Source organism: Sapajus apella, unplaced genomic scaffold (genome assembly GCF_009761245.1).
Source record: "Sapajus apella isolate SASKATOON/1434 unplaced genomic scaffold, GSC_monkey_1.0 scaffold40, whole genome shotgun sequence".
Classification (NCBI taxonomy): domain Eukaryota; kingdom Metazoa; phylum Chordata; class Mammalia; order Primates; family Cebidae; genus Sapajus; species Sapajus apella.
In genome coordinates this window covers 7,009,785-7,032,564 of record NW_022436980.1, presented here as the reverse complement: position 1 = coordinate 7,032,564, position 22,780 = coordinate 7,009,785, and the positions used below count along the sequence as shown (strand labels likewise).

At 38.3% G+C, this 22,780-nt stretch overlaps 1 protein-coding gene across 3 annotated transcripts in view; it reads right to left on the bottom strand.

The window, feature by feature from the left end:
- Nucleotides 1–22,780, bottom strand: part of CCDC191 (coiled-coil domain containing 191) — a 94,641-nt gene that overhangs the window by 29,102 nt on the left and 42,759 nt on the right. The window contains exons 9-15 of one of the 3 annotated variants that reach the window (XM_032299016.1): nucleotides 21,278–21,527; nucleotides 16,438–16,895; nucleotides 15,576–15,688; nucleotides 13,429–13,511; nucleotides 12,579–12,680; nucleotides 2,983–3,126; nucleotides 899–1,051 (exon numbers count right to left, since the gene is read on the bottom strand). In XM_032299016.1, the coding sequence (XP_032154907.1) occupies nucleotides 899–1,051; nucleotides 2,983–3,126; nucleotides 12,579–12,680; nucleotides 13,429–13,511; nucleotides 15,576–15,688; nucleotides 16,438–16,895; nucleotides 21,278–21,527 (1,303 nt within the window). The remainder of the gene's footprint in view (nucleotides 1–898; nucleotides 1,052–2,982; nucleotides 3,127–12,578; nucleotides 12,681–13,428; nucleotides 13,512–15,575; nucleotides 15,689–16,437; nucleotides 16,896–21,277; nucleotides 21,528–22,780) is intronic. The other 2 variants (XM_032299017.1, XM_032299018.1) reach the window with 2 other exon arrangements.

Genomic DNA, 22,780 nt, shown 5'->3' with positions numbered 1-22,780 from the left:
ATGGGCATTTGGTTCCAGGTCTTTGCTGTTATACACAGGGCTGCAATGAACATACGTGCACATGTGTCTTTATAGTAGAACGATTTATAGTTCTTTGGGTATATACCCAATAGTGGGATTGCTGGGTCAAATGGAATTTCTATTTCTAGATCCTTGAGAAATTGCCACACTGTCTTCCACAATGGTTGAACTAATTTACACTCCCACCAGCTGTGTAAGAGTGTTCCTATTTCTCCACATCCTCTCCAGCATCTGTTGTCTCCTGATTTTTTAATGATCGCCATTCTAACTGGTGTAAGAAAATGTGGTACATACACACCATGGAATACTACGCAGCCATAAAAAACGATGAGTTCGTGTCCTTTGTAGGGACTTGGATGAATCTGGAAACCATCATTCTCAGCAAACTGACACAAGAACAGAAAGCCAAGCACCGTATGTTCTCACTCATAGGTGGGTGTTGAACAATGAGAACACGTGGACTCAGGGAGAGGAGCATCACACACAGGGGACAGTTGGGGAGGGGTAGGGGAGAGACAATGGGGGTTGGGGAGGGAGGGAAAGGTAGGGAGGGATAACATGGGGAGAAATGCCAGATATACTATGCATCTAAAGAGAAAGAAGAAAGAAAAGAAAAGAGAGATAGAGAAGAAAAATTATAAAATGAGAATCAAAAAAAAGAAAAAAATGACTCAAAGACAATGGATCTTTTCAGAAATGGTTCCAAAGTGGTACACAGGGACAGTCAAGGATTCAGAGTGGGGTCACGGAGGCTTCATGGCAAAAAACAAACAAACAAACATACATAATGACCCTGGACATTCTGGATTCCATTTCGTTTTCTTACATAGGATTGAGCAACGAGATGTATTTAAGGTACCCTTCCTTATGTCTTTACCTGTAGCCAGCTCCAGATGACTCTCCTAAGCAGTATTTGGGAATAAAATTGATCAGCCTGGGCCGTCTTTCTAGCCAGATTTTCCTGACTACACTGGAACCAGGTCAGCAGATATTTCCTCTGTAGCAACAAAGAGTAATGTTCTTCTGCCACCTGGATAATATTTTAAATGGAAAATATTATTCCTTAAATTTTAAAACATTTAAAGAAACATATCACCTTTGCAAATGATGCTATAAAACACATTTAGGCAGTTAGTAGAGACTAATCTGAAGGTACATGCAGCCTGTGTCCTAAAAGCTTTGACTGTTGACATATTCTATGGAGGTTATAGATTCACATTATGCATGGCCTTTCAATACCAACTCCCTGCAGATCACAGTGATTGGCTGGTTATGGAAATGGAATACACAACCTCTAAGCCATCACTTCACTTCCGCTGAGTTTTGGAGTGGGTGGCTGGCAACACTCTTGATTTGCTCTCCTGCAGCTTGGACAGCAACTCCACAACAAACCTCTCTCTCATGACTTAGCCACTGTCTAATTAAGGAAATGCCAATACTTTCAATTAGTGTTGTGGAATGAGCTGTCACCACCACTGAAATTTAGACATGATCAATAAACCACAAAACCATCTGATAGAAAATAACATGAATAATTTAATGTCTTTTCAACTGAGTATCATTCTATCAAAATAAATAAACAAATCAGAGTTTATAGATTTTTTAAAGTAACTGTTATATTCTTTAAGAGGCAGGAGGGGAAAAGTTTCCTCTTAGTCCTCTCCAAACAATGATTTTCTAAGCCTTGTCTAGGTATCTGGCACTGTGATTGTGATCGATTCAAGTGAGTCTCTTGGCAGTCATATTTATTGGCCAAAATGACCACCATGGAGTCTCTGTGGCACCTGAGATTTCTGCCTGTCCTGGACTCATCCCAGACTAGGAGCTAAAAGATGAGATAACATATTATCTATTTTGGTTTTTTTTTTTTTTTTTTTTTAGATGGAGTCTCACTCTGGTACTCAGGCTGGAGCACAATGCACAATCTCGGCTCACTGCAACCTCCACCACCCGGGTTCAAGTGATTCTCCTGCCTCAGCCTCCCAAGTGGCTGGCACTACAGGCACCTGCCACCACACCTGGCTAATTTTTGTATTTTTAGTAGAGATGGAGTTTCACCTTATTGACCCAGCTGGTCTCAAACTCCTGAACTTGTGATCCACCTGCCTTGGCCTCTCAAAGTGTTGGGATTACAGGTGTGAGCAACTGCACCCTGCTTGAATTTTTTTATCATTTAGTTGAATGCCCTGTTCTATGCACTGGATAAATTTGTTAGGGAAATATTAGAAATTTCAGTGGTGTTTGATTTCACATATCTCTCTGCAGTAGAGTGAATTACTATTCTCTATAATAGAATTATACACCCATACCCTTTGCAATGTGATTTCATAGTTCCTCCCTGTAGAGTGGATGGAGCTGCCTTCTCTCAATGACTTTGAGCTTGGCCCTATGATTTGCTTTGGCCAATGGAATATCTGGACATAATACAAGCAGTGGGTTTATATAATCTGGTTTGGCCTTTTGTAGCTCTGACAGTTGCCAGGCAAATAGCATGCCCTGAGTAGCTGCTGTAACCAGAATGAGAGGTTTGGGGAGAGACCTGAACCCAATCTACAGCTGGTCCATAGACATGAGTGAGAAACAAATACTTGAGCTGTAAGCCACCGATATTTGGGGGTTGTTTGTTATGCAACTTTACCACAGGCAGAAACCTGACTAATGTACCTTATGGTAATAACTTTTCCCTTACTCAAACTGAGAGAAGCTTCTATTCATCTTACCTTGGGGATCTCTAATAAAAAATTTCCTCTCATTTTTTCCAACTTATTCAATTACAAAAGTCCCTCTCTACCTTAGAAGACCAAATCTAAAATTATATGCACAACAAATATGCACATTCAATTAATTTATCTTTCTGGCTTTAAATCACCAAACCCCACCCTCCCCCAAGTTTAACTGGGCATCCATCCTATTTGAAAAAGTCCATTTTCTAATTTGGGGGGTAACAGTGAGACGCTGTACCTGGAGGTTTTGTTTGCTTTGCATTCTCAATCTCTTCCAAGGGTCTAGACCTTTTTTCCTTAGCAAGGCCCCTTTATAATGTTCTTTGGCTATTGCTTCCAGCTCCTGGTTCCTCTTAATTCTCTTCTGCTTCTCTAGTTCTTTCTGGAAAAAATAAAAAAGTAAAATGCTATGATCAAAAAACAAATGAGTTTCATTTCAATGAAAAGCTAATGAATTTAATTTGAACACGTAACCATTGAACATGGTATGTTAATCATGATAACAGAGCTCTGGATGATTTAGCTTTTTTTTTAAAAAAAAAAAAAAAAAAGGGAAATAATTCTGCTAAGATTGTCAGGAGAAGTTGGTCACGAGTCTACAAGAATCAGGGCTATGCATATTCTTGGGTTTATTCAGTATTAGTCACATAAATAATTTACCTCTCACCAAGTTACTAAAAGGTAAAACATCTAGTTAGAAGAGCAGTCAGGATTTTTTCCCCTCATTATTATGAAAAACCCAGCCATACAGCCACTTCATTTAAACTATGGGCTAGAGATTTAATGATACTCCATTAAAAGTCTAGAAGAATATTCTTACTACTAAGCTATTTTTAAGTGATGAACAATAAGTCCAGAGGCAAGTTAAAGATATTTGATCATCATTAAGCCACCTTCCCTCTTCTAAGAAGGAGAAAGATGAACTATTCCTGGTGATACACTGAGAAAAGACACTTCATGACCCTTAAAGAACTGCATCCCTGAGGGGTGTGACCAAGAAAGATGACAAAAACTTAATGATCGACCCTATAGATAGCATTATTTCTTTTATTTCCTTTTTATCTTTTAATAAAAATAGCTTATAGTGAAGGTGAGAGAAAAAGAAATCTACCCAGAAAGGGTGAGTGGGAGCAAGTTACACCTGCTGTGAAAGACACAAGAGCAACAAAGACTGAAGACTGCTTTCATAGTCATCATCTTTGCAGCACAAACGCAAAAACATTTCATTTAAGCTCATTTCCTTTACTTCAGATGACTTCACATCAGGAAAAGGGCAGTGGTGAACTGGATGATCCTAACAAGCTACTTAACGTGTCTGAACCTTCTGTGAGAGAAACATTTATAGAGAGAGCAATGGGACATTTCTAATCTGGAAGAGAGAATCACTCTAATCTTTCTATACAAACTGCCTATTTCTGTACAAGCTCTGAAAAATGAAATGTCCATATTCTCTTAGACAATAAACCAAAATAAGCTTTATACTCTTTATTCCAGGCACTTGAGATACATTTTGAATGAAATGGCCAGAGAGAAAATTTACAAGAATTTTCTCATGCGTAGTAAGAGGAAGCCGAGGGTTAAGTGGGGAGGGAAACAGAAACTGACCCTTCCACATCCACTGAAATGTCCCTGTTGCATCAAGGCAGCAGCTGCATCTTGCAGACAGACATCTAACCCAGATAACAACCTTTGGAGAAGCCCTCAGGCTCAGACAAAAGAACCTGTTTCCACGCACAGATAAGTTATGGTGTAACTATCCTCCTAGAATGATAACTATGGCTGGTGTTAGCGGCTCCAAAAGGAAAATTATTTTCAGGTGAATTGCGGGGAAAACCAGACTTTCTCAAAGTCTACAGTTCCATGGAAAAATATAAAGAAAAACACGAGTTCTGCTTGAGTCAAAATGTTGTATTCTTACACAGCAATTTAATTCAAATATGTATTTCCTTCCTCTATTAAGGATTCCTCAACAGAGCTGGGTGTATTTCATTAATATTACCAGATTTTCAATTTCCTTGTATATAAAATATCTTTAATAGCACCTGAATTCATGATTTACTGTGAGGATTACATGAGATGATGCTGTTTTGAGATAGCACTTATAGTGGGGATCTATGTAGCTAGGGTTTCATAGAACACATAGTTCACTCAGGCGAAAAAGGGATATAAAATCTAGATTTCTTTCTGAAATAAATGTGTAGCTTTATCAGCTAGTATGCTTTAAGAGAAAAGCCAGAAATTACAGCTATGTTTAAAACAGTACAGGGCAATTGACACTGCCCCAAAACTCTTGGCCTTCTGTCCCTTGTACGCTTCTCTCCCTTTGTGATCTAGAATACATTCCTGCTTACCCGCTCCTATAATTTATACTCTGCTCTTTTGTGTCATGAATTTCTCCCTCACTACTGGATTATTCCCATCAGTATGCAAACATGTGCCAGTATTTCCCCTCTTCAAAAAAACCAAAACCAAAACCAAAAAATAACTAATAAAAAACAACTAGAGACCATGAGTATTAGATGCGGAACTCTGATCTCATGAGCTCTGCATCTATATTCACGGTCTCTAGTTCCTCACCTATTCTCTCCTCAGCCCACTGGAATGAGACCCCTTTCCTAGCACACCATTGAAAGCCCTGTTGTCTAGGTCATGAATGCTTGCCGGGCTTCCAAATCAATGAATCACTTCCCTGTGCTACTTTTAATTGAACTCAGCATTTCACCAAATTCACCACTCCCACCACTGCCCTAACAGAAATATTTTTTTCTCTTGGTGTTTTGATTCTAACTTCCTTTCTACCACACTAGCTCCTCATCCTCTGAATAGCTATTTATAGTCCTTAGGACTCGATCTTGCACTCTCATCTCTACTCTATCCAGACAATCTCCCAACTTGATTCCAGGTACTTCCAGAGCATTAAAAACAGACACTTGCTTTTTTTACTTCCTTACACAATCTTGTCCAGGCTTATATACCCAAGGACATATTTGACATGTTCATTTGCATGTCTAATAGGTATCTCACATTTAACATGCTCCCACTAGACACTGCTGAGGTTGCCTAAGCATCCAGGAGCTCAAGTATCACCTCCTCAGAAAAGTATTTCCCATACTGCTTCCACCAGCTGTACCACTCTCTCCCTACTTCTTTAGTCATTAACTTGATTATTGACCTGTTTTACCCAACTAGAATATCAACTTTCAGAGGGCAGGGCTGTTACCTTTTTCTTCATTGCTACATTCTAATATCTAGAGCAATGACTATCATGTAGTAAATGCTTTACAGATATTTGTTCAATGTGCAAATATGCTTGATAAGCAATTAGGGAAAACTTTAAATCTTGCCTCTTCTTCTCTGATAAAATTATCTTTTCAACCACAAACTTCAACTGTTCATCAATCAAAAGTACATATAGCCACAAAAGTTATTGCCTGTTAAGGATAAGCATTTAATAAACATAAGGGGTGTATTAAGGGGAGGTTAGATTTTTTATTTTCAGGAGGTAACTGCATGAGACCTCTGAGTGGCCATCTTACTGTGGCACCCGACATGCTCTTCTGGCAGGGTCTGGGGACACTAAGCTGTAGACATGTCTTGCCCCTGTACCACCTCTTGCTGAATATAGAGGATGAGTCTGTCATGGGGGCTTATCCATGAGGGATTCTTCCAGTTCCTTTATCTAAAATGGTGTCATAGCACCCTATATACATGTAATTGGGCTTATTTCATATTATCTATCCAAAGAAATATATATGATTGCCCCAGAGACCTTCTTTATCATATCAACAATAGAGTTATCAGTGTCATTAGAAAACATGGTACCTCTGTTGGACAATTTGCTGGTACACTCAATGAGCAAAAAAACTGCCCAGATGAAGAGGTTAAGCAGAGTTCAATCAAACACATTTAGGATGCAATGATTCAGAGAAGTCTCAGAAGGCACTTGTTGAGAAGTGCCATTATCTTTTTGATATCCAGAGGAATAACACTGCTATGGCCTTGGAGGGTGCTCACTGGGAACCGCTATATAAAGTAGATAAGGAAGTAGAGAATTGCTTGGTAGAATTTGATGCATCAAAAGGAATAAGACCCAGGAAAATCTGAGTGGAGAAGCACATCGTGTAGAGCATCTTTGTCCAGAAGGAAAAGGAGACAACTGGCATGTGCATTTTAGATCTAAAGTTGTCCAAGACTCAAGCATAGCCAGCCTATAAATGCATCTATCTCAATTTAGATACCTCCAGTTGACTAACGAAATGGAAACTAGCCTATGTGACAAAATCTTTTTATCCATTGCTATGAACTGCGGCTTCTAAAAAGAAAACATTTGGGGTTGGTACAGTAAGAGAAATAAAACGATCTTAGTCAGTAATGTATTTTTCACCATTCCTGTTTTGCATAAGCAGTTTTCTTCCAACAAGAAAAAAGCTGGACATGCAAGAAATTAATGACTTTTTGTGAACTGATCAGAGATTGGAAGTTGCCCCCAAATTTGGAGAGACAGGCATCTTCAGGGAAGCACAGGACCTAAGCATTTGTTTATCTGAGGCAGAAGCCACTGGATACCATATGAGTGAGATAATTAAACTAGAAATTTTGGTGAACTGATGGAAGCAGAGACTGAGTAGGGCAGCATGAGAAGGTTGAAGCTCCTGGGGATCATAGTCATGGGGGTGGTTCTCACCCCTTTGCAGGCTTTTCTTCTTGAAACCACACCGGACTCTCACAGAGAAGATCATGGAGAATCCACAGAAAGTTTCCCCATGGCTCTCTGTCTGAGGAGAGGCACAACAGCAACCGTAAAATCTTCCAAGAGCAGCCTCCCTTAGGAAACAAAAAGTTTATCCTGGCAACCACCCCAGAGCACTGACAGAATAGCACTGCATTTATTGTTGTTGCCATGGTCACCATTGTTGAAGTTTGAAGGGCAGTCAGGGGATTCTGCTCAGACAAGTCCTCCCTACCTCACTTAGGGGTTGGGGAAGCCTTATTCTCCAGAGGGAAGGTCTTTTAGGTCACAGACTGAGACAGTCGTGGATACCCACTGCAGATGAAGGGAAAAGGGGGATAGAAAAAAGTTCTACCCCTAGGGTAGAAACAGAAATTCTCTGAGTGCCTAATGCTGTGCTCTCCAAATACTGAGACTTAATTAGAATGGAGAATACTCCCCATCATCCACACCCTATCACCACACTTATACAAGCTTCCAATAATAATAGTGGATTATAGCTGGGAGAACTGTAAACAACAGATTATCTCTGGGGAATGGCACAAAAGGAAGACCCAAAACCAAAAGAGGAAGCAGAAACAAAGTCATTAGAAGACATTAAAGTCTCTGGTGTCTACAGCATACAGCAACAAACCTCAACAATGGTGACCATGGCAACAAGTTTCAAACATAGCCAAATTCCTGGCTAAATTAGTACAAATTTCCCCACTCTAGGCCGACGTTGCAGTTTGTATTGCCCTGAACAACAGGTCTGGCCTTCAACAAAAAAATATAGAACATACCCAAACATGAGAAATAAACACACTGTGAAAAGATAAGGCAATCATCAGACCAAGACTCAGATATGACAGAGATGTTGAACTATTAGAGAGGGAATTTTAAATAACTTCCAAAAATAATGCTAAATATTCTAATGGAAAAGGTAGACATCATTCCAGATCAGATAGGTAATTTTAGGAGAGACATGGAAACTACAACAAAAGATTCAAAATTTAAAAAACATGTGGTAATAAAGAGGGACTTCAACTGGCTTAATGCTAGAAGATACAGCCAAGGACAGAATCAGGTAACTTGAAGACAGGGTAATGGAAATTACATAAACTGAAAGGCAAAAAGAGTGAAAAACACAAGAGTGCATCTGAGAGCTGTGGGACAATATGAAACAATGTAACACTGGCATAATAAATCCCGTAAGGAAAAGAAAAAGAATGGGGCAGGTGAAATAATTTGAAGAAATAATGGGCAAACATATTCCAAAATCAGCGACAAAATATAAAACCATATATCCAAGAAGCTTAAGACCACGAAAGCCAGACCAACCAACCAACCAATCAACAAACCAACCAACCAACCAACAAACCACACCTACATATGTCATATTCAAACTACTAAAAATCAAAGACAAAGAAAAAATCTTCAAGGTAGCTAAAGGGAAAGACCCACATTACCTACTATCATGGACTGAATGCTTGTCTCCCCCTATGGGGCTTACTATGTTGAAGCCCTAACCCCAAGTGTGGCTATATTAGAACATAGGCCCACTAAGAAAGTAATTAAGGTTAAATGAGGTCCTAAGAGTACAGCCCTAATTTGACAGAATTAATGTCCTTATAAGAAGCAACACCACAGTGCGCTTGCTTGCTGTCTCTCTCTTGCTCGTGTGCTCTCTCTCTCTCTCCCTTCACTCTCTCCAAACACAAGCACCAAGGAAAGGTTGTATGAGGACACAGTGAGAAGTTGTCTGCAAGCCAACAAGACCCCTTTTCAAAAACCAACCATGCTGACACCCTGATCTCGGATTTTCCAGCCTCTAAAACTATGAGAAAACAAATTTCAGTTGTTTAATCCTAGACTGTGATACTTTGTTATGGCATCCTGAACAGAATAAGACACCCACAAAGAAACAAAGGTAAGAATTACAGAAAATGTCTTGTGAAAAACCAAGCAGGCAAGAAAACACTTACCATCATTAAGGTTTTGAAAGAAAAAAAATACATGTCAACTCAGAATTCTATATCCAGCAAAAACAAAAACAAACGAACAAAACTTTAAAAGTGAAGGAAAAATAAAGACTCTCAGACAAATAAAAATGGAAGGAATTCACTGCCAGCTGATCTACCCTTTAAGAAATGGTAAAGAAAGTTATTCAGGCATAAAACTATAATATAGGTTAAAAACTCAGATTTACACAAAGAAATGAACAGCATCGGAAACAGAAGAAATAAAGGTAAAATATAATCATCTTATTTTTAATTCCACTAAGAGAAAACTAATTGTTCCAAGCAATAACTTTAACAAGATATTGGCTATTTGTAGTAAACATAAAAATATGACATGTGACAATAATACCAAAAGGAATGGAGGAAGGAAATGGGAAATACTGATGGAATGTTCTTTCACTACATGTAAAGTGTTATTATTTGAAGGTGGAAAGATATTACTATTACTATTATTATTTGAGATAGGGTCTTGCTATGTTACTCGGGCTTGTCTCAAACTACTGGACTCAGGCAGTCCTCCTGCCTCAGCCTCCCCAAGTAGCTGAGATTACAGGTACATGCCACCACACTCAGGTGGAAGGAGATTATTTTAAAAATGTAAACCTTAGGGTAACCCTAAAACCCTTTTTAAAAGAGGTATAAATGAAAACTCCCAAAAAAAGATAAAACAGAATCATAAAGATGCTTAATTAAAACCAGGTAAGGTAGGGGGGAAAAAAAGAAAAACAAAAAATAAGTACAACAAATAGAAAATAGCTAACAAGGTGATAGATTTTCATCCGGTTGTGGACAGGCATGGTGGCTCATGCCTGTAATCCCAGCACTTTGAGAGGCCGAGGTGGGCAGATCACTTGAGAATGGGAGTTCAAGACCAGACTGAGCAACATGGAGAAACCTCGTCTCTACTAAAAATACAAAATTAGCCAGGCATAATGGTGCGTGCCCTTAATCCCAGCACTTTGGGAGGTCGAGGTGTGTGGATCCCGAGGTTAGGAGTTCGAGACCAGCCTGGCCAACATGGTGAAACCCCGTCTCTACTAAAAACACAAAAATTAGCTGGGTGTGGTGTCACACACCCATAATCCCAGCTACTCAGGAGGCCAAGGCAGAAGAATTGCTTGAACCTGGGAGGCGGAGATTGCAGTGAGCTGAGATCATGCCACTGCACTCCAGCCTGGGTGACAGAGTACGACTCTGTCTCAAAAAAATAAAACAAAAAAAAACAAACAAAAAAACACCACCACAAAAAAACAAACAAACAAAAAAACACCCAAAACCAAACTCTTAACAAAATACCAGCAAATGAAATCTGACAATATATAAAAATAACACACCATGATCAAGTGAAGTTCATCTCAGGAAGGCAATCAATGTAATTTGCCACATTAATAGAGGAATTAAGATGATGATATGGTCATATCAAAGATACACAAAAAGCTTGTAATAAACATTCTCAGCAATCTAGGAATGAAAATTTCCATAATCTAATAAAAGGCATTCATGAAAAACCCACAGCAAACATCATACTTAATGGTGAGATACTGAATGCTTTCCCCCTAGATCTGAAACGAGGTAAGGATGTCTTCTCTCACCATGCCTATTCCGTCTCATACTGGAAGTCCTAACTAGTGGAATAAGGCAAAATAAATAAGTAAAAGGCATGCAGATTGGAAAGAAAGAAACAAAACTGCATTTATTAGCAGACAACCTGGTTGTCTATCTAGAATATTCCAAAGAATTCACAAAAATACTTCTGGAACCAAAAATTCATTTAGCAAGATTGAAGGGTACAACATCAACATATTAAAATGAATTATGTTCCTATATTAGCAATGAATAAATGGGATATAAATGTTTAAAAAAACATGATTTATAATAGTACACCCAAAAAATGCATACTTAGGTACAAACCTAACAAAATGTGAGATGTGCGGAGCTATAAAAACCCTGATGAAATAAATCAAAGATCTAAATAAACGGAGAAGAGACACCAGCAAGATGATAGAATAGCAGCTTTCTACCATCACATTCCCACAGAAGCACTAATTTCGACAAGTACCCATGGATGAGAGTACCTTTGTGGAAGTCCAGCAGTGAAGTTACAGCACATCATTGGACACATTGAAGAGAGTAAGAACAGTTTCACTTTATCTGGGTCACCCATCCCTTTTGTCAGCACAGTTCAATGTCAAGAGAGACCCCCACAGCCTGTGATTCCTCCTATGGGGGAAAGTGAGAGCAGAGTAAGCACTCAGCTCCCTCAGCTGTGTAGGATGCTGCCCAAGAGGCCCATTTCTTTATTACCTCACCCAGATTACTAAAGTTAGTCAGCACGGCTGAGTGGTTCAAGAAAGGGTCTCGCCATCTTGCCCAGGCTGGTCTCAAACTCCGGGCTCAAGCAATCCTCCCACATCAGCCTCCCAAAGTACTGGGATTACAGGTGTAAGCCACCGTGTCTGGCCCCTTGATCTCTTTTGGTCTATGTAGCACATGATGGCAAATACTCTACTACAGTATCTCTGGTTGGTTTTTTTGTGGGGGGGGACCTTATCTTCCCAAGTAGAATTTAATAGCCTTAGAGTAAGAGCTCTTACTCTTATTTCTTCTGTGTGTATTATTATTTCTGTATGTATTATCACTTCTTCTTCCATTTGTTCATTCATTTATTTACTCATTAAACACATATCTGCTGATTGCCAATATGATAGTGAGCAACACCGGATTGCTCCCTTAACTCTTACGGAGATTACAGTTTAGTTGGGGATGTAGAAATGAACAAAACAGCCACAAAACACATGTACAACTGTAAGTGTCAACAATGTTCTGAAGGGAAGATATTTGATGAGAGTCCACAAAGGGGGACCCTAACCTAACTTCAGGTAGAAAGGAGGGTGGGCAGGGCAGGAAAGGCTAATCTGGACAAGGTCATGTTTGAGCTAAGATCTGAAGAATGAGTAGCTTTACATAAATAAGATCGAGAAAAGAAGTGAAGGTGAGAGAAAAGTATTCCAGATAGAAGTTCTACGTTAAAGAGGGTGGATAGGGCCACAGTATCACACACAACAGGCCTCATGACACAGGACTGACCAAATAGACAATACTAACCATCTTCTTCAGTCTCTTCTCTTCTCGTTTTCTTTCAAGCTGTGCCTCCTTTTCTTCTGCCTCCCTTTTCTGACGTTCCTCCTCTTGGGCCTTTAACTGGGCCTGATTGAGATTAGAACCCAGAAAAATCAGAACCCTCAGTTTGAACAGAAATGTGATCCTTTATGTTCAGGATAGTCAAGTGTCTACCAAAGTGCCTTTCCTATTTCTGGAAGAAGTCTGCACTTTGTGATACAAGTAGAAAACTCAACCAACATGTCATCAGTTATGTAATCTCAAAGTTTTTCCAAAAGAATCCTTTTCTACTTGTGAAGGTAAGACTGATCATAAATAATAAGATCACTAATTTTTCATTTAAAATGATTACTTTTTAGTTCTTACTGTCATCTGTGAAAAACTAACTCCAAGTTTAGGGGGAAAAAGGTTTTCTTTCATTTCACCAGAAAACTCCCAACTGTTGGAACTGTTTATTTTTTCTTGGTAGTCACAAAATTTACTTCAGATAGTCTAGGTCAAAACTTCGGAAGATAAGAATTATCCCCCTTTGCAAATTCATTAGGTCAGACATCTACCTATAACAAACTAATCTTGGTTACATGTAAATCTTTTAATCTGCCGGCTCTCATCAACTTTTATAACATTTCCTTCCTGCTGTGCTGATGACGTTGATGTTTCTGTCCCCCTTATTTTCCTAAAATTGTTACAGAATTCAGGCCAGTAGGCCAAAAACCATTTCTAAAGTTGGTGTAACTCTATTGTCTCAAGAGTTCTGGACAAGAAAGGTTTCATTTTTTAAGAAAGACAAATCCTATTTTTTGTTTTGACTCAGTTTGCATTCTGAATTTATTACCAATTTTTCTTCTTCTTGTTTTTTCTTCTTCTCTGCCAAGATCCGCCTACGTTCAGCTCGTTGAGTTGCTCTCTCTTCCATAGCTAGAAAAGAGTAAAAGAGTTCTAATATTTTTATATTGAAAAAATATGAGGAACACTGCAAGAGAAATGTCTCCATTTCATAGTAAAATTTAGTGTTATTATTAGGGTGTTCTTGTAAGTTAAATGTTCACAATCTCAGAAAAAATATTGAGATAAATACAACTTACATAACACTCCATGGTGAAAGACCTACTATCCCATCCTCAGCAATGATGAACAATTTAGAAATTAATTGTTGTTTACATTTTTATTAAAATAATTGTTTACTGGTTTTTAATGTGCCTTGATGATACACTTTTAGTATATGAAACCCAGAAACCAGAATTCTAATTTGATTATACCTTTGATGAATGCAGAAAACTTTAATTACATCTAACCAATACTTTGAGGGTAGAATCATTCCTAAATCCTATTGAATCGGCTAATTTTTCTTAAGTCACTATACATATGTCTGTATATATAAGAACAACAACAAAGTATGGGGTCACGATGAATATATTTCAATCTAGTTTTAAGGCCTGGATATACAGATGGGCAGGAAATGGAATTGTACCAGGCATTTGGAGAACTGGCATCTGAATGAATTTGAGTGTCAGACTCCTGTTCTTGACAGTATATTAAATATCGATCCAAAAGAAACAAATGTGCAAGATGGTCTGATAATATGACTCTGTAATCATTTGGGGCTTTATTAGGAAGAGGGGCATGGATGGGAGGAGTATCAAGTTCTGCTCACCTAAACCAGCCAATAGTTACTTTCAGTTCCTTGTGCCATATTACAGAGAAGAGAATTGAAGTCCAAGTTTTAAGAATTAATAAACAAAAAACTCACCAGGCTATTTCTTACAGATATTAAGTGTCTGCTGTGCTGAAAAAGAATGGTAGTGCCACAGATGGCGAGAGTGAAATTATCTCTAAGAAGGCAGAAATAGACTAGGGGATTAAAGTAAGAGACCCCTAAGAAGCAGAGTCTCTGGTAATATGCCCTTTGCCCATTTTTTCTAGATATAATCATTAAAAGACTACCTGAAAGTAGACTGGGCTTCTAAAATAGCTAACTCCTTGATCGAACAATAATTAAAAAAAAAATAATCACACTTAACTGGGCATTTCCTGACTAAGCTTAATGATAGGCAAAAACAGCAGCTGTCCTGACAGATAGTTAATGCAAAGACTGCCAATTTCTTCATTAATAAGAATTGACTGTAGGCACAGTGTCTTTCATTTGTAATTACTTCTTATTAAACCAGCAATCTTGCCACAGGTAAAAAATCAAATTTACAAACCACAATATAATTGTCAAAGTGCCAACCCCCACATGCAAATATATGTACAGTGAGGAACTAAGTATATAGAAAAAACAATGAGCAGATTCACTAGGTGGGTTCTGAACAATGCTTCTATTCATACAGTTTAGTTTAAATACGGGTTTCTGGCCAAGTGCAGTGGTTCATGCCTATTATCTCAACACTTAGGTTGAGGTGGGAGGACTGCTTGAGGCTGAGTTTGAGACCAGACTGGGCAACATAGGAAGACCCTGCCTGTACCAAATAAATAAGTAAGTGTTTCTATGTGCATCTTATCTGGTTTGTAGGTTTCATTACTAAAATCCTATCAATAAGGTATAACATTATAAAATGATGTAATAACTTATCTTGGATTACTGTAAACTGATCAGTATTTTAACATGAACAAAGTATGATGACAGGTGAACTTTATCAGTGTTTGTCCTTGGCAGCTACTCAGAGTTTTCTCATTTGTATAATTATCCTTTTTTTTTTCCCACAATCCAAATCTCAAATTACAGAAAAATGATACACCTTTCAGCTACGTTTTTTTTGTTGTTGTTGGTTGGGAATACCAAAAATGTCGGCAAAAGGGGCAGGAAAAAAGGAGTGGGGCTCTCTAGCATACTCCACTCCTCACATGTCTACCGTTCTGAGATTCTGAGGACAGGTTCTGCCAAGTCTTAAAACCTAAGAGTTGCTAGAATTCAGTCCCAGCGTACACATTCTGCTCTAGGAAAGCAGATAACTAGCAAGGCCACCACCAAGACAGCCCTGCCTTTCAGTATGGGATGTGGTGTCATCAACTGCTTTGGTTTCTTTTTGGGTCCAGAAAGAGAATTCCAGGAGTCACTTCTACTGCCTTCAGCCCCAGGGGAAGCAACAGGTGAACTAGGAGAAAAAGAAAAGAAAAGAATTTAGACTACTAACCAGTTTCCTTCAAAGCCCTTTGACCTGAGATGCTCAAAGCCTTTTACAGACCTTAAGGAATCCCTACCCTTTGAGATAACTACATATTGTACCCAATCCACAAATTTGTGTAATGAAGTATGGAAAGGTTGAGGGACTGAGTCTACACGGTGTACTCTGACTCCCATTCTAATGCTTCAAACCAATAGGTGTCACCACATCTTATCCTCCCATTTATCACATGCAATGAGTATGTTTAAAGCACACTGAAACCATCTTAAATGGCTTTTCAAAAATGTGGGCTCTCATGCAAGGCTAAAAGACGTTTTGTTTTATCCCTAACAGCTATAAATTTAAGCTAGGAAATAAGCCAGCCCATGGGCTGCTCCATCTGACCCTGCTATCTGACTTGGCTTCTCAGCACTAAACATAGCTAGAAACCCAGAAATAGTAGGGCAAGGAAGCATTTTGCTCTTTAACTGGTATAGTAACAGAGATCCTCAAAGGCAGCCATGACCCAAATGCTAACTGTATAACTGTATCCTTGTAGGCATCCTTAACTATCCACGCCTGTCATGTGCTAGTCACAATACAGGCTTCTTCGCTTTGAGAGTGCAAAATCAAGGAAAAGGAAAGATCATGGAGTTTAGAAATAGGACAAAGAAGTTCAGGAGCCCAAAGTGAAAAACCCCTCAAAGTGAGTCCAGAGTATTCTGATAAAACAGACATACTTCACAAGCATCTTGCAGGTTGTTGGTTCCTTTTCTCCTCTGGGCTTTGACAGCAGGTGGCTCTGTGCATCTGTGACTGCTGAGGTGTGCTCTGCTGCCCACTGAGCTTCTGCCAGCTGCTGTTTTTTCTTCAGCTCGAGAATTGTTTTCCGCTGTTCCCGAAGTTTCTTCTTTTGCTTCTCAATCAGCTGTTGCTGGAAGACATGGCAGCTGTGGACATGACCTAAGCAAGCCCGTTCTGCTTTCTGGCTGCTGGTTCCAAGCTTCTCGTTGCTGCCAGGCTGTCGAGAGGGTTCAGCACCCAGGGTCTTGTGCTGCTTATTGCCAGGTGCACTCAGAGGGACATTCTGAAGGGGACCCTGCAAGTTGCCTGTTGTTGTTCTTCCTAGGGGAGGACTGATCATACAACCACTGCTTTCCAAGGAAGACTCTTCCCACAAAGGGGGCACAGCAGTCACCTGACAGAGAGGAACATGTTAAAGCTCAACTAGTTAAAGGACTGTGCTGATGAAGTCCAACATTCATGTGGTCAGTATTATTTTGTTTAATGGCACAGCTGCCATGTATTGCAGGTTAAAAGTGGTCTGTGCTCCTGGCCTGGCTACCTCAGAGGCCACCACTCTTAAAACATGCATTGCTGCTCACCATGAATATAATTCTACTATAAAGACACATGCACATGTATGTTTACTGCAGCACTGTAGCTGCAGTAAACATACAATAGCAAAGACTTTACAATAGCAAAGACTTGGAACCAACCCAAATGCCCATCAAGGATAAGACTGGATAAAAAAAATGTGGCACATATATACCATGGAATACTATGCAGCCATAAAAAAAGGATGAGTTCATGTTCTTTGTCGGGACATGGATGAACCTGGAAACCATCATTCTCAGCAAACTAACACAGGAACAGAAAACCAAACACTGCATGATCTCACTCATAAGTGGGTATTGAACAATGAGAACACATGACACAGGGAGAGGAACATCACACACTGGAGCCTGTAAGGGGGTGGGGGGCTAGGGGAGGGATAGCATTAGGAGAAATACCTAATGTAGATGACGGATTGATAGGTGGAGCAAACCACCACGGTACGTGTATACCTATGTTAACAAACCTGCATGTTCTGCACATGTATCCCAGAACTTAAAGTATATATATTAAAAAAAAGAACACCCCAAAGGCACAAACTATGTTTATTCAATAGCAACACTGTCAACAGAGGTTGCCTATCCTGAACAAGCACACTGAGAAAAATTTGGTTTTGTCAAGTGTCATAATGAGGAACAATAAGAAAAATAGACAGGTGAGAGGACAAGGAGCCCCTGGTTATAACCTTAGTAGCCTTGGCAACTCTGTAACCACACTTGAATTTTCAGAGGAGAGAGAAAAGGCTGTAGGTTTTGGGAGATATAGTAAAAAAAAAAAAAAGAAGAGAAATGCTTTCCATAGATTCAACTGAAATGAAAGATGTAAAAATGGAAACTCTGACATGTTAAACACTTTTAAATGTAATCTTTTATTTCAGAAATGTCAATGAACACTTCTTCATGAGAACACCTGCTTAAGTAATTTAGCATCAAGCAGGGTATATGTTTTAGGCTCTTTTAAACTTTGCGGTAATGACACCTTATTAATCCAGCAAGACTGTGTCAAAGCCCTGAGTAAAGCGACAGGGTTTCTTTTGGATCATGGTAACATTTTAACATGGAAATAAGAACATGAAGGAAAAGCTTAGTGGTACAGATTGTACTCAAGAGAGCAGGAGTGAACGGTGTGACTTATTTAGAAAAAATTACCTATTAGCTAAGTGATAATTTGGGAAAAATTCAAGGTACAGTTTGTGTGTTCTTGGTACATGAGTTCCTATGATTGTATAATTAATGAGCATTTAACTAAAGATTTTATATTTTCATTTGTACTCTTGGTACTTAAGTTCCTGTGATTGTATAATTAATAAACATCTAACAAAAGATTTTATATTTTCATTTGTTCATGTTTTGTTCCACACTCTGGAAAAAGATTAGTTTACCTAGTCTCTACAGGGTCTATTGTAGCCCTCTATTTTGATCTGTTCCATTTTTAACAATATTTTCCTTTCTTGACAAAGGCTTTTATTCTTGATTTCAGAGATTTGGAGGCTTTTTTAATAGAGTCTAAATATATATATAGTAATTTTTCTGTTTTGCACAGATAAAAAATATTTTCCGCTGAACTTTTTTTTTTCTTTCATTTAAGAACAGTGGCATTTTGTGAGGTAAAAGGTTTCATATGCCATTTCTTAAGATAGAAGTTTCTCTTAGGTCTCAATGGAGACAAAATTATCTGACATAAAGGTAGATAAATTGCCTAGGGGAAGGGACCAAAATGTTATACATAAGTCCCAATAAGCATCCTCATGATCCCCCCTTTCGGAGAGAATTGGCTTAAATTAAAACCAACCTACTTGCTAGCAGTAATCAGGGTAAAAAGCAAGGCTGGGGACCCTCCAGTGCACAATTGAAATTCACATGTCTGAGTTAAGTACTTAACAGCATTATGTGGAGGGTGGAGGTGAGGGGATAGAGGATCTTCTCCAAAAGGTTTTCTAAACATGAGAAGTGCAGTGATAAAAGAAGACAGCTGACAGGACTGACTTAATAAAAACTTAACAACTGTGTATAGTACCAAACACCATAACTAAACCAAAGAGACAAATGACAACATGGAAAAAATGTTTGCAATATATAATAACAAAAGCATCAATAGTCTTAAAAATAAATAAGAAAAAGATATCAAAGAGACAAATGGACAAAAGGCATGAAGAGACAAGTCACTATATATCTTCTACACACACACACACACACACACACACACACACACGTGTCATGCGTTGCTGAGTAATGGGGATTTGTTCTGAGAAATACATTGTTAGGTGACTTTGTTGTGTGAACACTGTAGAGTGTACTGACACAAACCAGGATGGTATAATCTACTAAACATCTAGGCTATATGGTGTAGCCTATTGCCCCAGTCTATAAACCTGGACAGCATGTTGCTGTACTGAATACTGTAGGCAACTGTAACTCATGGGAAGTAGCTGCATATCTAAATAGAAAAGGTACAGTAAAAACAGTATAAAATATAAAAAATGGTACAACTGTATGAGGGCACTTACCATGAATGGTGCTTACAGGACTGGAAGTTGCTCTGGATGAGTGAATGTGAAGGCCTAGGACATTATTATACACTAGTGCAGACCTCACAGACATTGTATACTTAGGCTACACTAAATTTGTTAAGAATTTTTTTCTTCAGTAATGAATTAACCCTAGATCACTGTAACTTTCTATTTTATAAACGTTTATTTAACTCTGACTCTTTTATAATGTAATGGCTTAAAACACAAACACTGCCCAGTTATACAAAAATATTTTCTTTTTTTATATACTTATTCCATAAGCTTTTTCCTGTTTTTAAAGTGGTTGTTTTCTAAAAATTTTTAAAACATTTTTGTTAAAAACTAAGATACAAACACACATATTAGCTTAGGACTACGTGGTCAAAAGCATCACGAAGTCACTAGGCAAGAGGAACTTTTCAGCTCTATTATAATCTTACGGGACCACCACTGTGTATGTAGTCAGTCATTAGTTAAAACATTGCTATATTGTGCACAAGTATATATTCAGTATAAAAATATTTAACTTCATTAGGAATCAAAGAAATACAAATGTTGAAGCAATAATAAGATGAAAATAGAACATGCATTCCATTTTTAGGTATTATTCTAAGCAAAGCATTATGGATATGTGCAGATTTAGCTACTAGGATGTTCACTGAAGCATTGTTCACAATGGTAGCAAACTGGAAACAAATTCCAGTAATAGAGGAGCTAAACAGATCCAGCTTTCAGTTCATTACAGAATCATGTAATGTAGCCATTACAAAATGGTGGAACAGAAAACTAGTCCTTAGACAGGGGATATGTATTAGTTCCATTTGTGGAAGTTGAAAAAAAAAAAACAGGTGCCCCACACCCAGAAATTCTGTTTTAGTAGATATGATTCTGAGGTATACTCTAAGTTGAGAATAACTACTGCAGAAGTGGATGTAATGACAGAAAACACTCATGTTATATTGTGAAAATGCAGTTTTTTGGGGTTTTTTTTTTTTTTTTTAAACAGTAATTACATTAGTATTAAGAAGAAAAAAAAAAACCATGGCTTTCCTTTTCCTGAATTTTGGCAGACTAGAGTTCCTCAATGGCCTGCAAAAGAAAATTTAAAAGCTAAATAAAATATGAAAAGATGTTTGCATATGCTTAGAGAAATGACTAGATGGCTATATTTTAACATGTTATTACAGATTATCTACAGATGATAGAATTATAGGGTATTTTTTCTCTGTAATTTTCTACCAAATTTCTACAATTAGTATATATGACTTTTCTTATTAGAAAAAGAAAAATTTTTAATTTCCCCTCTTATAAGTCACAAACTCAGTTAGAAAGGAAATGTCTGATGATTAAAAAGAGGAATTCAAGAGTTATAACAGTGCTTTACCCGTCTGTTCCTAAAGGAATATTTCACTTAGTTGTTTTAAATGCCCTCTCAATATTACATCCCTACTAATTTCCAATGATGCCAAAGTTTATATATGATTATAAAAAGAAGATTCAGTTCAAGACAACAAACATGGCCTGAAAGGTAACCTTTGTGTACTGAGGCAGCTGTCATCTTTTGACAGCCTTGACAAGGCAACCTGACGGTAACTGACATACCAGCTATAAAAGTGCAAACCTCGAATGCAAGTGTTTACTAAGCAGGAAGACCAAACAAAGGAAAAACCATGTACCTGTCCATTTCTTACTGGTAGACCCACCGTGGCTGTTGCCTCCTTGGGTAAACTGATGCCTGATGACCCACTGGCACTGAGTTTCCCCAGCGATGCTGCCTTCAACAGTGCATCCATCTTCTTCCTAGTTTCCTCTTTTGTGAGAGCCAGCTCTCTCTTCAGGAGCTCGGCACCATGCCAATGCTGCCATTCTGTAAAGCAGTGTCGGAGAACTCGTTTCCGGTTATACTCAGTGGCCAGTTGTTGTTTTCTAAGCAACAAAGCACTTCCATTAAAATAAAGAAGCCATTTACAGTTTGTTAATTGATAATATAAATGAAACACAAGTCCAAAGGAGTTCCAGAAATGCTCCATCTTAGATCTCACTTAACATTTTATATTGAGCTAAATGAAATTGCTTTATAAATTCCCCAGTGCAAAGGATCTCCTCATAGAAGGTGTCAGCACCTCAATAGATTACCTTCAAGAAGAGAGGAACTGTTCTGTTCTCTCATGTCACAAAGGCATATGAAGTTTTTTTGATTACCATAGTTTCTGAAAGCTTTTGGAAGGGAAAGAGCAAAAAGGAGAGGTACATAAGTAATGACTTTAAAAAGATGAATGCATGAGGGAGAGAGAAGTTCAGCTATGCATGAAAATTTTAAAAAGACAGGTTTGGGAGAAAGAGAAAGGAACAAAATTATAATACTTAACAAGTTAAATTGTCAATAATTTAAGTATAAGACTTAACAAAGATCAAAGTAAAACTCTGAGGGTTGATCTTGTGAAAAAAGAACTGGTCAGAGAAAGGACTGCTGAAGAGAAGACCTCATTGACCAAACCCTTGAACTGAATGCATGCCTGCCCCAAGAAGATACCTGCTAAGCACTAGATACGTGAAGGTCAAAGGGCAAGGCACCTGGTCTCATGGGACTCATTTATTTTCTAGACCTTCCTAAAGAAGAGCTCCCTTTGATTTGCGGAAGCTTTATAAGTGTTAGGGGACATGACTGAGGGGAGCTGGTATGTGGTGTTACTGCCAGCCACATTTCTTCCCAGTAGGAATCTCCATTAGGAGACACTTTGGTGGCAGTCAGTTGAGAATTCAAGCATAGGGGTCTCTGAAATCTCTCTCTAAATGAATGGGTATTATGCTGAAGAACTGAGCTGTGACCTTGGAACTTATTATGTAGTATCAGGGATCAGCTTTGAGGTTCAAAATCTAATACTGTTTAGACAGACACTGGATTTTATCTTGGAAAGGTGACTCCTGTAAGTTCTCCATCATACTGTTTACATATCCATTTCTGTTAAACACATATAATGCTTAACTCTCCTCATGGACTCTTAGGGGTCATATCAAGCAAATCATAAAGTTCTTAACTCAGTGAGTCAGGAGACCATTTCTACAGTTTTTAAGTGTTTATACAACTTTTAAACCTTTTTTGAATGCAACCTACAGTAAGAAAAAAAGTCATATTGTTACTCAATATACAAGTTTATGTTTGTGTGTAAAAGTTTCAC